Genomic DNA, 14,026 nt, shown 5'->3' with positions numbered 1-14,026 from the left:
AATGCAAGGAGGGATAGTTGGGGAAATGGGGGCAAGTGACCTCGAAGGAATATGTGTCACTGATTTTTTTTTTTTAAACTTAAAATGGTCGTTCCCCCCCCTTTTTTTTAGCATGAAGAACCAACGCTGGCAGTGAGTGTCCCAAAGCCACAAAGTGAGGCAACACATTTCAAGCCAGATTTCCTTGAGTAAATTTCAGATTCACATTTCAACTCTCTGTGTCTCTCCAACTTCTGTCCACCTCATGATATGGAACAAAAATATGTGCCAAATTTCAACCTTAGAAATAGAGACGTTCGATAGGGAGAAAAGTTTGACAGACCCACCATCCAGGCAGAGGCTTTAATTGTCCTGCATCCACATGTAACCCTCCTATGTTTTCCCACCAAAATACTGAATGGGAAGCTGGTAGTGCTCTAACTTCCTCATGACATGTGTGTCTCTCGACACATATAAATCCAGGGTTATACTGCACATTACTTTAAAAATAATAGCATTATTTTTTTAATAATGTTATTTATTATTAAATAACAAAGCAGGGAAAACAATTAAATGAAGGGCCAACAGATTTACAAAGAAATAAGGTTTAAATGTAGAATTAAGCATTTGTAAGTGCCCAGAATGTAATCAATGTACTAAACATTGATAACTCTAGAAATCCAAAAGTTGACATCACTCCAGAGCTTTAGATATACAATGGAACAATTCAGAAGGATCATTAATTAAGCCTGTCATTGGTACATAATTTAATTTTGAGTCATTGAATGAGTCATGATTTAAATGTATTAGAAATGTATTTGTATTACTGGGATTACTATTTCTTTGGGGGATTTTGTTTTATACACCACCAGAAGTCCATATGGTATATGTTGAGTCTAGCGGTATACAAATGAAGAATTGAAATAATAATACTATATGTCCCACTGTAACCCCACCTAAATTATAGATGACTGAATTATAGATTAGTAATAGATTACTAATCATAGACTGATGTAGAACTAATCTACGAACAAAATATTTACCAAACTCATTCCTCTGGCTTGTAAATTGTTAAGAACCGAGATCCTTAATTCTATTCCTGAAAACTGACAGGTAGCCGAATTCCCTCCCCACCCCCCCACCCATCCATCCATAATAGTAGTACAAGTGAGTCAAAAGAAACAGGTAACTACTTGGGCATTAAGTGTATATGTGGAAGATGCTGGTAGCTGCTAGCTTTTGAGAGTTGAAAGCACAAAAGTTTCTACCAGAAACTGTGGATCAGCACACATAGACTACCCGTAGTCCTTGGTCACTCTGTGCTTAGCCCATAATTATCCAGCTCATCTTCACCTGCCAGGTGAATAGGCTGCTCTTTTGCTGCAGTAGAGAGCTGGGAGTCACATCCCACTCACTTGAATGGGAAGGTCTTCAGGGAACTTTGAGAAGCACCGTTAATCCCCAACACCCTGCTAATGGATACTGATGTGGTATGCATCGCATCAGAATTGTGACATTCATTATGGATAAACACTGACACTGGCAGTGTGTTTTATGAAACATTGCTCCTTCCACTACAGCTTCAGGTAGAGCACCATAAGCAACAGCAAGACTGTTAAGAAAATGGGACGAGGCTGAAGTGACCTGCTCAGGAGCACCATACCCTGTTCCACCCTTCCTATGTGCGCATGTGTGTGAGCGATTGAACAAGTATACTGGATATGGGCAGTCTAAAAGCTTCATAACTAAAGCATGTCCATCATTTCCTATTGGCAAAGGCAGGAGACTGAGCAAAATGGACTGCTGGCTTGACTCAGCAGGGATAACCACATTCGTAAGCCCATTGCTGGACAAGTGTGAGCTTTAGAGTACAGGCTGTCCTCGATTTACAACATTTAGTGACATCTGAAGCTACAGAGGCACTGGAAAAAGTGGCTTTTGATTGTTTTCCACGCTTACAACCGTGGCAGCATCCCCGTGATAAAAATTCAGACGCTTGGCAACTGACTCATATTTATGATGATTGCAGTGCTCTGAAGTCATGTGATCACCTTTTGCGACCTTCTGACAAGCAAAATCAATGGGGAAGCCAGGCTCACTTAACAACCGTGTTACTAACTGAGCAGTTGCAATGATTCACGTAACTACTGTTGTAAAAATGGGGCAAACTTCACTTAACAACTGTCTTGCTTAGCAACAGAAATTTTAGGCTCAACTGAGGTCATAAGTCGAGGACTCCCTATACCAGGCAGCTGCATTCAGACAAGGCCATGGGCACAGGATCTGATTAAAATCTGCAGAGCAGAGCCTCTTGCAGGTGGGTCCGAGGAGGAGTGTTCCTGCCTTGAAGCTACTTAGCATGTAGGACAGAGCCGTCCTGCTCCCAGATTCCTTCTCATCCAGCCATTTTGTATGCCGTTTACAGTTCCATGCCTCCCGCCTACAGGGATTCTTTTGTAAAGTCTAAAAGTCAGGGCTGAAAGGCAGGTCTAGAGTCCATCCCCTCTATTCAAATACCTCTCAATAGCTGCCCTGAATTGGCACTCACAGTGCCCACCAGGGCATGGGAACCTGGCAAACACCAACAGTTTCTACTAACAAAGAGCTAGCATTCCTCTCAGAAATTCAACAGAGAGTTAGTCTAGAAACATGCAAGATGGGAGGTCATAGTGGGGGCTCAGGATTGAAGATCTGGTGAGAGAATAAGAAGAGGTGTTCGGGAGAATTTAAAAAGCTACTGAATTCACATTTTCCCAGTCAAAAACTTCACCTTGATCCCCAGCCCTATAAAATCATAATCCCGTCACTACCCAAATTATGTGCTGTAATTTTGCAGATAAAGATGCAATTTTCCACCTAGAGATCAAAATGTACACGAGATGGAGACATTGGAGGTGGAAGAAGGGAAGGGAAGTGGGCAGAGAAAGTGGGGAATAACACAAGAGTGGTTGGAGAAGTGCAAGGTGAAGCCGCAGTTTTTTTACCAGGAAACGGCTTCCCTGAAGGGGTGAGTCCTGATGAAGAACAAAGATAGAAGACAGAAAATGTTGATGAAAAAGAGAGGTTTTCTAGGTGACGTGAAAATGAAATGGCAGAACTATCAAGAGTACCTTTGCTGGTAGAAATGGTGTGCGCACACTGCATTTGTTTTAGAATATGTGTGGTATTAAGGAATGAGTTCTGCAAAATGCCTCTCTCATCTGCTATTTTTCAACATGAAAGGTACGTTTATCCCATAAAGGAGCACTCGGATCTGATTTCTCTCTCTCAAAACTGCAACTCCAAGCGCTTTGTTATCCCAATCCATTGCATCACTTTTTGCAGATATATGGAAGTGCCTCTAAGGGACAAGAGGAACATGTCCTGACACATATAAAGCTCTTTCCCACCACCTATATATGTGTCAAGCCTTTTGCTGGCAGTCACTCTGGGGAGTGAAGTTGGTTAAGAGCCTCATCAAACATTACTTTGCAATCCGTGCTTAAGACAAGTGCTTGTTAAGGACTCACAACCTGGAGGGCTTCCAGATGGCTAGGGCTCACCAGAAACAAATATTTGTAATTACCAGAAATTTAACAGCTAATACCAAGTAACTGAGCTGGGTTCGTTGTACTTGACCCTTTCGATGAAAATATTCTGCATTCTGTAAGCAGTTGTGTAAGGGCACCCTCTGCTGGCTAATTTGGCGCACTAAGTAAAATAGAGGGCATTTCTTACACTGTCATCCTCCCTGCTGTACAGTACTTGCAAAACTCTCCCAGACACAGAGAAATCAACCCGCTAGCTCGGAGAACAAACCTTCAACCCCTATGGCACCAATGCAAGGGTGAGCAACCTGAAACCTGTTCCTCTTTGATTCTCCCCTGATTATATCACTGAGTTTGAGTTTCTTATTATTTTGACATGGGAAACAGAACCAGACGAGAAAAGTAAATTGAAAATAGGCTTAGCATAAATATAAAATGCAATGAAGAAAACTCTACATACCCTCTCCAGAAAAATAAATAAATCCCAATTTGCCCATATGCGTCACACAGTTCCTCTTGTTTTGTACCATCAATCAACTCTCTATAACTTGTTTTGTACCATCAATCAACTCACTCTTAAACCAGGGGTTTCTCAATCTCAGCAATCTTAAAGTGTGTGGACTTCAGCTCCCAGAATTCCTTAGTCAATGCTTAAAGTTGCTAAGATTGAGAAACACTGCCTTAAACCTTCCCACACATCATTAAGTGCAATTCCTGCTTGACCAGCCCTGCCCTAGAGGCAGCACTATGCCTGCCTGCAAGTCACCCACTCTTCTTACCGATATGCTTGTAGTAGATGGGCACAAAGACATTGATGGCACGCTCCATCCCCATAAGCATCAGGCAGAATATCACCATGCCCTGAAGTGGGTAGTTCTTCTTTGGCCACATGTATTGCATAAGGATGAGTATTTTCTGGCCCATATCCTTCCACGTGGAGGTGTTCTGCCTGGCATCTGGAAGCAGGGGCTAAAATAAGAGAAGAGAAATAAGTAAATGGGAAGGGAGGCGATTTGGGGCAGGTTTGCTAGAAATATTTGAGAAGGTTGGCACTTGTTCAATAAGGCAGAGACAAGAACTGACAAGTAAAAAAGAAAGGGACTTGAAGGATAAGCATCCCAGACTCACTTTAGATAGTAAGTTGGGCGGCATATAAATAAATAAGGAAAACAGACTTTTCTCATTAAAAGGCATAGAAAATAGCCTTTCCCATCCTGGTACACTCTCCAGAATGCCGAGGCTGCACTCTCAAAATCCTAGGCCACCATCTTGGTCATTTGGAACAGAATTCTGGGAAATGTGTTTTCAACTTACATAAGACTAGGGAAAGAAGAAATTAGGAATGATCAAACAATCCAATGACTTTTCAGGTATCTAATTTCAGGGGAAGAAAGCAACCTAGGAAAATATAATTAGAAAGAGTCCAGAGGGCAAAGGTTTTATCCAGAGCCATATTCATGAACACTGCTAACTAATAAATTAACACACATATAAGTAGGAAATGAGTTACAATGAGCCATGGCTTCAGAGGCTCCTCTTTTTGTTCCTTCTTCCTAGGCAACCAAGCAGACCACAAGCCACAATTCATTGTCTGGCCCAGAATTGTGGTTGCAAATAATCCCTACTTAGTTTGAATGGTTCAACTTTAAAATAAAGTAACTTATTTGAAACTAACTTTAACTTAATCTTTAATAATTTGCTACTGAAAAAGACACAAGTGATGAGTCTAAAAGTGATGAGTGTCTAAAAACAGAGTCTATTCCCAGTTGGGGGAGGGGCATGTGAGCTTAAAGTTCATGAAATCTTTTTCCCTTTGTGTATCATAGTGTAGTGGAAAAGTAGACAACAGTTTGCAGGCCAGGAGATGCAAAGCAGTTTTTATGAGTTAAGGACTGCAGTGGGGAGGTATATAATGCAAACAGGATTAGCTTTTTCCTTGTTTCTGGCGATGATTTTTCTTGTTAATAGCATTATTTTAAAACTATGTTAACGCCTACTATTACTCACATTACAGCTTTTCCACATGCTTCCTTCTGGCCACAGACTGACTGTTCCTCCTTTATGTCATATCCAAACATAGCTTTTGACTGTGTCTATTTCCAGATCTGACACTATGGGGTGGAATTCTTCCTAATCCTGGGAAAGGTTGTAGTCCAGTGGAAATTGTCACTTTTATGCAGAAGGTCCCAAGTATCTCCAGATAGAGTAAGAACAGACTCTGATCTGAAATCCTGGTAAATTGTTGCCAATTAGTCTACAGTATGTAAACTAGATTGACCAATGGTCTACTTTGGTGTAGCAGCTTTCTGTGTTTCTATTACACTGGGACTCTAATAATTTCTCTTTCTCAAGTCATTCTTCAAATGAAACATGGGAATATCTGATCCCTAGTATGCCAGTTGTATATTCACATATACATATATCCACATATTTGATAGTAAATACCCATACATCATCTGCTATATTTCTAAATATATAAATATTTAAAGAATAGATTTCTTATGCAACTAAAGCCTCAAAGTATTTCAAAAGTTGCTATATTCATAATGATATACCATATTTATCTTCAATGTTTTGTTGCAACAAATACAGTACACCTATCCCACTGAGGTTTTTAAAGTGTACTTTTATACATTAGGAATCATAGAGCTGAAAGCGGACTTGAAGGTCTTCTACTCCATTCCACTGACCAAGGCAGGAGACTTTATACCATACTAGACATATGGTTGTCCAATCTTTTCTTGAAAACCTCAAGCGATGTAGCACCACAAGTCTGGAGGCAAGCTGTTCCACTGATTAATCATTATCACTGTCAGGAAATTCCTCCTTATTTCCATATTGGATCTCCTTTTGACGAGCTTCTAGCCATTGCTTCTTGTCCTGTCCTCAGATCCTACAGAGAATAAATCAACCCCCTCTTCCCTGTGGCAGCCCTTCAAGTAATGGAAGACAACTGTCAGGTCTCCCCCAAGACTTCTCTTCATTAGGCTAAATGCTCTTCATTAGCCTTCATTAGGCTAAATCATGTAATTTAGATTCCAGACCCCTTATCATCTTTGTTGTCTTCTCTGCATTCTTTCTAGGGCCTCACCATCTTTTTTGCATCATGGTGACCAGAACTGGATGCCGTATTCCAAGGGTGACCTCACTAGCGCAGTATAGAGCAGTACTATCACTTCCTGTGACCTTGATACTATCCCTCTGCTGATGTAGCTTAGGACTGGGCTGGCTTTTCTGGCAGCTGCAGCACACTGTTGTTTCATACTTAAGTGGTAGTCCATCAGGACTAATTAGGATATTTTTATATAAAGCTATATAAATATTTGACCTGTGATCAATTAGATGCCCTGGAAAGCTAAAACAAGACATAATGATTACTCCTGCTCTAAATAACTATGAAGTAGCAATATAGAAATACTACTTGCATGTTTCATAGAAACAATAACAGGGAACAGCAGTTGGTGGTTGAGCTGCTGCTGGATTTCAAGTCTCACAATCTCTAAGTACTCACTGGTCTATATTATAATAAGATCTAGGTCTAAAATTCCTTATCCAATAATAATAATAACAACAACAACAACAACAACAACAACAAATAACAGCATTATATAAACTCTTCTTTTCAGGGAGAGTCTTATCATACCTTTCAATTTGTTCTACAAATATTATGACAAGATGAAACTAGACATGTATCTATTTTTAAAGCATGTTTTATCATGTTAATATCAGGTTATAATATTAAAATATGCTTATTAACACTTATCAATCTGTAACGCATAGAGGGACCTTACTTTTAAAATAGTGTGCATATGTGGAAGAGAGGAATGATCCATCTCCTTCCCAACCATAACTTAGCACTTTTAAACCATTTTTTCCTAGTCTAGCACACATAACTAGATGTGAACTGAGTGGGAGTAAATAGTTTCAAAATATCTGAGCACATCAAGGGATAGAGACCAAACCCTTATCTGGCTTCTTTCAAGGGGCCATTTATTGATAAGAAACTTAGATATCACACTACTTCAAATTCTGTAGATAAATAGCCATTTATTAGATAGACATATGTATTACAAACTTAGCACTCATATTTCCTACGAAGAATCTTGAGCATCTGCAAGCATTATTCTCAGCCTTTTCTCATTAAGTCTGGTTAGTTTCTGAATAGCATGTACAAAGAGCTGCTGGTAGATTAACTATCAGTCTGACTCAAAACCACTGGATTAGCCTCATAGTATGTTCATGTCCTGATAACTTTACATTTTTCCTTTATTTTTCTTTCTCTGATACAGTACAGTGGTAGAGGCTCCCATAGAGCTGAATGATTCTGAGAAATTCAGCAGGGGTTGCTGTTCCATTACTGGGTACCTGGTTTGGTATGTTTGCAGTAAGGGATGAATTGATTTTTACTGTAACAAAACCCGATTTAAAGTCCCTGAGATTTCTACAGCGGTATAAGGCTAAAGAATCCACACCTTTTCGTCAAGCTTTCTTTTGCTTTTCAGAGTTTCAGTCAGAAGTCCTCATTGCTTGAGTCAGTTTTAGCTGAAGGGGCCAGGGACTGAATTTGGGATCTTTGGCATATCAAGCAGCTGCTTAGTTACTAGGCTGTCAGTATTTGGGTTCAAGTAAAAGATGTTACTCTATAACATAATGATGTTTCTAATCCCAATCCTATCTCCAATTGAGATCAGCAACCTGGCAACCAGGAAAAGGAATCCTCCAGATGCATTGAACTAAACTCTCATAAAACCCATCAAAGTCGTGAAGAGAATGATGGGAACTGGCAAGATTTTCTACGACAAGTTCATTGCCATCTTCGGAATGGTACCTCCCTCTCACAACCTATTGCTGGCAGATGGCTGGGGTGGAGGAGGGACTAAAAGAGGAACATTAACTGTAAAGGTGTTTAGCACATTATTCGCAGCTACTTTAAGGAGTTGGTGAAAGGAGCTACATTTCGGCCCCACGAGCTCTGAAGCACTTCTCTTCAAAAAAAACAAAACAAAAAAACCACAGCAAGATTTATCTTGGATAGAGGAAAAGAAACTCACCTCGCTGATTTCCACATCACGCTCATCTTCATTGATTAAAAGCATGTAGGGTTTTCGGGGCAGCCCTGGGGCCTTGATCCCCAAAACGAAGAGGGTGAAGGTGCTGATGTAACGCAGGAACCACAGGCTGAACTGGACCTGGGAGGAATGGATTCAGGTCAGTGGCACTCTTCGGCAAGAGCTCCCCTTCTTCCTGCCCCACCCCTCCAATGGCTACAAACCAGCAGGCAGCTCTTCTTCTCCTCCAACGCCCAATTCCACAGTCAAACGGAGGAGAAGCTGGCATTTCACTGGCCAAACATAAAACTCTAAAGCGCGCGGCCAAAGATTGGTCCACCAAGAAATGATGGTCAAAGCACTGAAAACACTAGTTTATGAATAATGTAACCAAGAATAGAGAGAACTGCATCAATTACAAAAAGGCCCCACATTTTTTTATTTTGTATTTTTTTTGTAGCAAATCCCAGAGACAGCCCCTCCCAGTAGCTTTAGGGAGCGCTTAGTGGTAATCCTGACACCCCAACCCCCCCCAAAGGCACTTGATTCCACTACCTGGGGGAAGGCACTTCCTGTGGCTCCTTCACGCCTCTTCCTGTCCTGTGAGGCCTGCAAGTGCAGCACAGAAGCCCTAGGAAAGCTCGGTCATGTGAAGGGATCAGGGCCAGGAGAGGCTAGCATTTAAATGTGGGCTATTAAACAGATGGGAGATGAGTTTTCGGGGACCATCTCACTGGCAGTTTGCTCTCCAGGGACAAGCTGAACAAGCCAAACATTATTACTGTTACTTCTCCTTGGATCCACTTGTGCTAGCTAGGGCATTCTTAACCTACAGTGACACACACATCCTTTGTTCCAGAAAGCTGTCCTTTAGATAGGATAGTATAGTATACCGTGTTTCCCCGAAAATAAGACCCTGTCTTATATTTTTTTTGAACCCTGAAATAAGCGCTTGGCCTTATTGCCGTGCACTCAAAAGCCTGATTGGGCTTATTATCAGGGGATGTCTTATTTTGGGGGAACCAGTGTAGTATAGTATAGTATAGTATAGTATAGTATAGTATAGTATAGTATAGTATAGTATAGTATAGTATAGTATAGTATAGTATAGTATAGTATAGTATAGTATAGTATAGTATAGTATGAGTATGAGTATGAGTATGAGTATGAGTATAGTATAGTATATAGTATAGTATAGTATAGTATAGTATAAGTATAGTATAAGTATAGTGTATAGTATAGTATAGTATAGTATAGTATAGTATAGTATAGTATAGGAATAGAATAGAATAGAATAGAATAGAATAGAATAGAATAGAATAGAATAGAATAAGCTGGAAGGGACCTTGGAGGTCTTCTAATCCAGTCCCCTGCTCATTTATTTAATTATATATTCCCTCGGTGTCGCTCTTGAATTTTCCTTTGGAATGCAAAGTTATAAACAGAAATGATTGTTCTTGTCCAAATGAATCTCTTTCTGGTTTGGCCCCCCCACTCCCCCCACTTTCAGGTTTGCTTTCTATTTTTTCCAAGAAAATATGGTTACTATACTTTAACCTCATACAATATGCAACGGGATAAGAAACCAATAGCTGCTACTCCTGCTCTTGCCACACCTTCTACAGGTAGTCCTCGACTTACGACAGCAATTGAGCCCAAAATTTATATCGCTAGGTGAGAAATTTGTTAATTGAGTTTTGCCCCATTTTAGGATGTTTCTTGCCACATTTGTTTAAGTGAATCAATGCAGTTGTTAAGTTAGTAACATGGTTATTAAGTGAATCTGGCTTCCCCATTGACTTTGATTGTTTGGCAAAATGTGATCACATGACTCTGGGACACTGCATCCGTCATAAATATGAACCAGTTTTCAAGTGTCTGAATTTAAATCACGTGACCATGGGATCCTGCACCACTGCCACAGTCATAAGTGTGAAAAAGGGTCATAAGTCACTTTTTCAGTGCTGTCGTAACTCCAAATGGTCACTAAACAAACTGTTGTAAATCGAGGACTACTATAAATTTATGTGGGGACCCATCAGTGATAGTTACGCCCAAGTTCCAACTTTTAAGTGATTGTATGAACTGGCAGTGTGGAGTGGCAAAGCTGCCTACTCAGAGAAACAAACCTGAGGTTGGCCTATAGTAGTACTGTAATTCAGATAAGTAGCTTAGTAACAAATACAAATTAGAAGACCCTGTGACCTTCCAGATATTTTTGAATTCCAACTCCCCATTATCTCCGATAATGGAAATGCTATAAAGTGTAGAGAGCCACACTGTGAACCCAACATAAACCCAATATCATTTATTCTGATGTGTAGTAAAGAGCAGGGGGTCACAAACATGCAAAGGAAGCAATGGGCAACTCATTAATAAACCAATAAACCATCTGCACTACAGATGGAATTACATTCTGTCTTGTTTTTCAAGTTTTAGGGCCAGTCAAATTGATCTTCAGAGAGATGCCCTTTTTTCTCATGGTGTTCGTAGAGGGAAAGGGAGGAGGAAGCAAGCCTTCATCTCTTGTATATTCTTGCCAGAACAAAGAAATGAGAATTCAGCTTGTGGCTAGACCTGCTTGGTAAGTGAATATGCATAAAGACTCTTCCCCTATTATCAAAATTTAAAGAGAAAGTGGTTTGCCCTCCTTGCCCTCTTGTGAAACTGTTAAGCAATGATGACTAAGCAACAATGATTCAGCAAAAACATGCTGCCATGAGGAAAATGAGAGGAAAAAAGAAATAAGCAATAGCTTGCACCAAGGGCAATTTCTGACAGATTCATTCAATGCTAGTCCAGTTCATTCAGTGCTAGCTCATCTCCTTTATTTTCTATAAAATTTCAGCCTATAAATAATCTCTTTATAATTCTCAAACTTAAAAAAAGAGAATGCCTGTCTCTGATATAGGATGTCTTCCATTGCCTCCCAAGTCAAATGTCTTCACTAGGTGAAAAAAACACCTTATTTCCCTCCCGTATTAATCGTAATACAATTAAAAGGTACACCAAAGTTGACATTTATATTACTGACAATAGCTCCATATATATAAGGTAGCCTAAGGAGCATAGTATCACCATGTCTCAATCAACATGTTTCTGTAACAAATCATTTCTAATTTGTCTGTCTTCATTTGAACTTCAAAGTTACAAAGCCTTCTCTATTATAAATATGGCACGATCTAGGAAGGATCAAAGGAAGCTCAAGTAAGCAACGCATTATTGACTAAAAAACTCCTCTATTCTACTTTCAAAATAGGTTACCTATATTTGTTTAGTATAATTGATTTTCATAACTCAGTGCTGCACATGAAATTTATTTTCTGCTTACTAACACGAACTATGATTCAGATGGGCTATTTCATACTCAGTCACAACTTGAATGAAACAGATAAGGCCGAGTTATAAATTAATAGTAGAAAACAAGTTTTCCAAGATGATGTTTCCAACAACACTCTTTGGCACTAGACCCTGCTATAAATTCTGTGTGTACAAGACACACAGAAATTAGCTTTACTTACTGCCAGAGAAACTGTATCATCTTCCTATAACATATCATCCCCATGACCTTATCACTGACCCATCCTACCTTTTGGTTAGTGTCTTTTAATTTCCACCACCAAAGTGGGCTGTTCCATGAGATGAAGGCCAAATTCTCAGAAGAAAAAGCCAGAGCCCAGTAGAGGAGGAGGATTGCTCCATGGCCTCTGATCCGATCCTGCACCATCACCCTGGTGCGTTCCAGATGCAGCAGCCCAATTGAGGCGGCCCAGCTAATGGCTGACAAGCAAACATTCAGCACCATATATCCATAAAGTTCTTGGGTGCCCACCACTTGCCACAAGAAAGTGCAGAAGGGCATCAGGGCGAGGAATAGGGAGACCAGGATTTGGGTATAGAACAGGCGGGAGCGAGGGATATACTTTGGTTCCATAGTGCGGCTGAACTGAGCATAACAGGTATACTGTAGAGCACCCAATAGGAGACAGACACTGAGTAGCACTGCAGGGACTAGTGTGAAGTAGAAGCAGGGGGACAATCCCTCTTGGGTCCATGCTTGTGCCAGGGACTCATTTCCCTCACAATAGCTGTGTAACACCACCATCCTGCTGGGTGAGAAACTGTGGAGACATCAATAAAAGAAACAGAAAAAGAAATTAGGAAACAAGTTTAGACATATTACATAGAACTTCAACCCCATTGACATGACAAGTTATTCACATTACCTATTCACAATGTAGATGAGAATATTTATTTCATATTCATTACACATAGTTTATATACCACCACCTCCCAAGAGTCCAGGTAGTTTACAATTATAGAACTAAAACCATAATAAAACTATAATTAAAAAAAAAAATCCCTCAGCAACTGTCAACAAAAAAAGGCAGCAGACCAGTCACCCCAAAATCACATCTTGGGCATAGCAAGAGTTTCAACTCTGTGTTTACATTTTTTTTAGATGTTATTTTTTATATCATCATCAAGTATAGGTATTCTATATGTATTGACCACGCTCAAATTATCCTACTTCACATATTTTATGAGAAGGCCTAGTTCTTTAGAAAAAGCTCTAATGCTGGAAAGGTGAAAAGAAAAGAAAAAGGGGGTGACCCTTGGGATGGATTCAGTGGATGGATTCAGTTCCAACAGCGATGAGTGCCTATTGAAAGACCTGAAGGGCCCAGTTAGGGACAGATCATCGTCCATGCTGTTGCTAAGAGTTGACACAGACTTGATCACATATAATATTATGTGTATGATCCCCAACCTGAAATAGAGGCCAAGCTACTGTGATTACTCCTATTTTTGAGAGATGTAGTCTCAAGACATTTGGTGAGCACCTGCTGGACAGAACTTCTGGGAACTGCAGAAAGTGTATATCTCTTCTTGAAGAGGAAAAGAATATCCTTAATAAACCTATTTGAATGTTGCTTTATATATATGAACTATATATGGTGCTATCCAAGCTCAGGAACCTTGTTCCAGAATTTTTTGACTTTTCACTAACTTCATGAGGCTAGATATCCCATTGCCCAAATTTCTTGCCCAATTCGGATTCTCCTACAGTGTTTCCCCGTAAATAAGACCCTGTCTTATATTTTTTGAACCCTGAAATAAACTCTTGGCCTTATTGCCATGCATTCAAAAGCCCAATTGGGCTTCTTATCAGGGGATGTCTTATTTTGGGGGAAACAGGATACTTTCCCTGAATATCCTCTTTTTAGGAGTCAGAAACAGATCTCTGCTTCTGCTCACAAGACTGACATTTGTATGCCTATCCGGAGTTTGCTTCTCCTCCTTTATTTCACTCTGTCCTTTCAGAGGACATTTAAATGGTACTTGAATGTTATGTTGTTATGACTACATTTTGCAGGGGGTGGCAGGAGGGTTATATAGGCAAGGCACAGACCAGTCCTTTGCAATTTTCCTCAGGGCCATCCCCACAACAAGTATCAGCTGTTTCTCCAA

The 14,026-nt window shown here is 40.1% G+C and overlaps 1 protein-coding gene across 2 annotated transcripts in view; it reads right to left on the bottom strand.

The window, feature by feature from the left end:
* ABCB6 (ATP binding cassette subfamily B member 6 (LAN blood group)) overlaps nt 1–14,026 on the bottom strand; it is a 41,247-nt gene that overhangs the window by 26,099 nt on the left and 1,122 nt on the right. For both annotated transcript variants that reach the window (XM_034433756.3, XM_060687863.2), the window contains exons 2-4: nt 12,144–12,675; nt 8,558–8,695; nt 4,286–4,475 (exon numbers count right to left, since the gene is read on the bottom strand). In XM_034433756.3, the coding sequence (XP_034289647.2) occupies nt 4,286–4,475; nt 8,558–8,695; nt 12,144–12,675 (860 nt within the window). The remainder of the gene's footprint in view (nt 1–4,285; nt 4,476–8,557; nt 8,696–12,143; nt 12,676–14,026) is intronic.

Source organism: Pantherophis guttatus, chromosome 1, assembly GCF_059756535.1.
Source record: "Pantherophis guttatus breed Tessera chromosome 1, ASM5975653v1, whole genome shotgun sequence".
NCBI classification, from domain to species: domain Eukaryota; kingdom Metazoa; phylum Chordata; class Lepidosauria; order Squamata; family Colubridae; genus Pantherophis; species Pantherophis guttatus.
The sequence above is the reverse complement of the archived record's forward strand: the minus strand, read 5'-3'. Positions and strand labels throughout refer to the sequence as shown.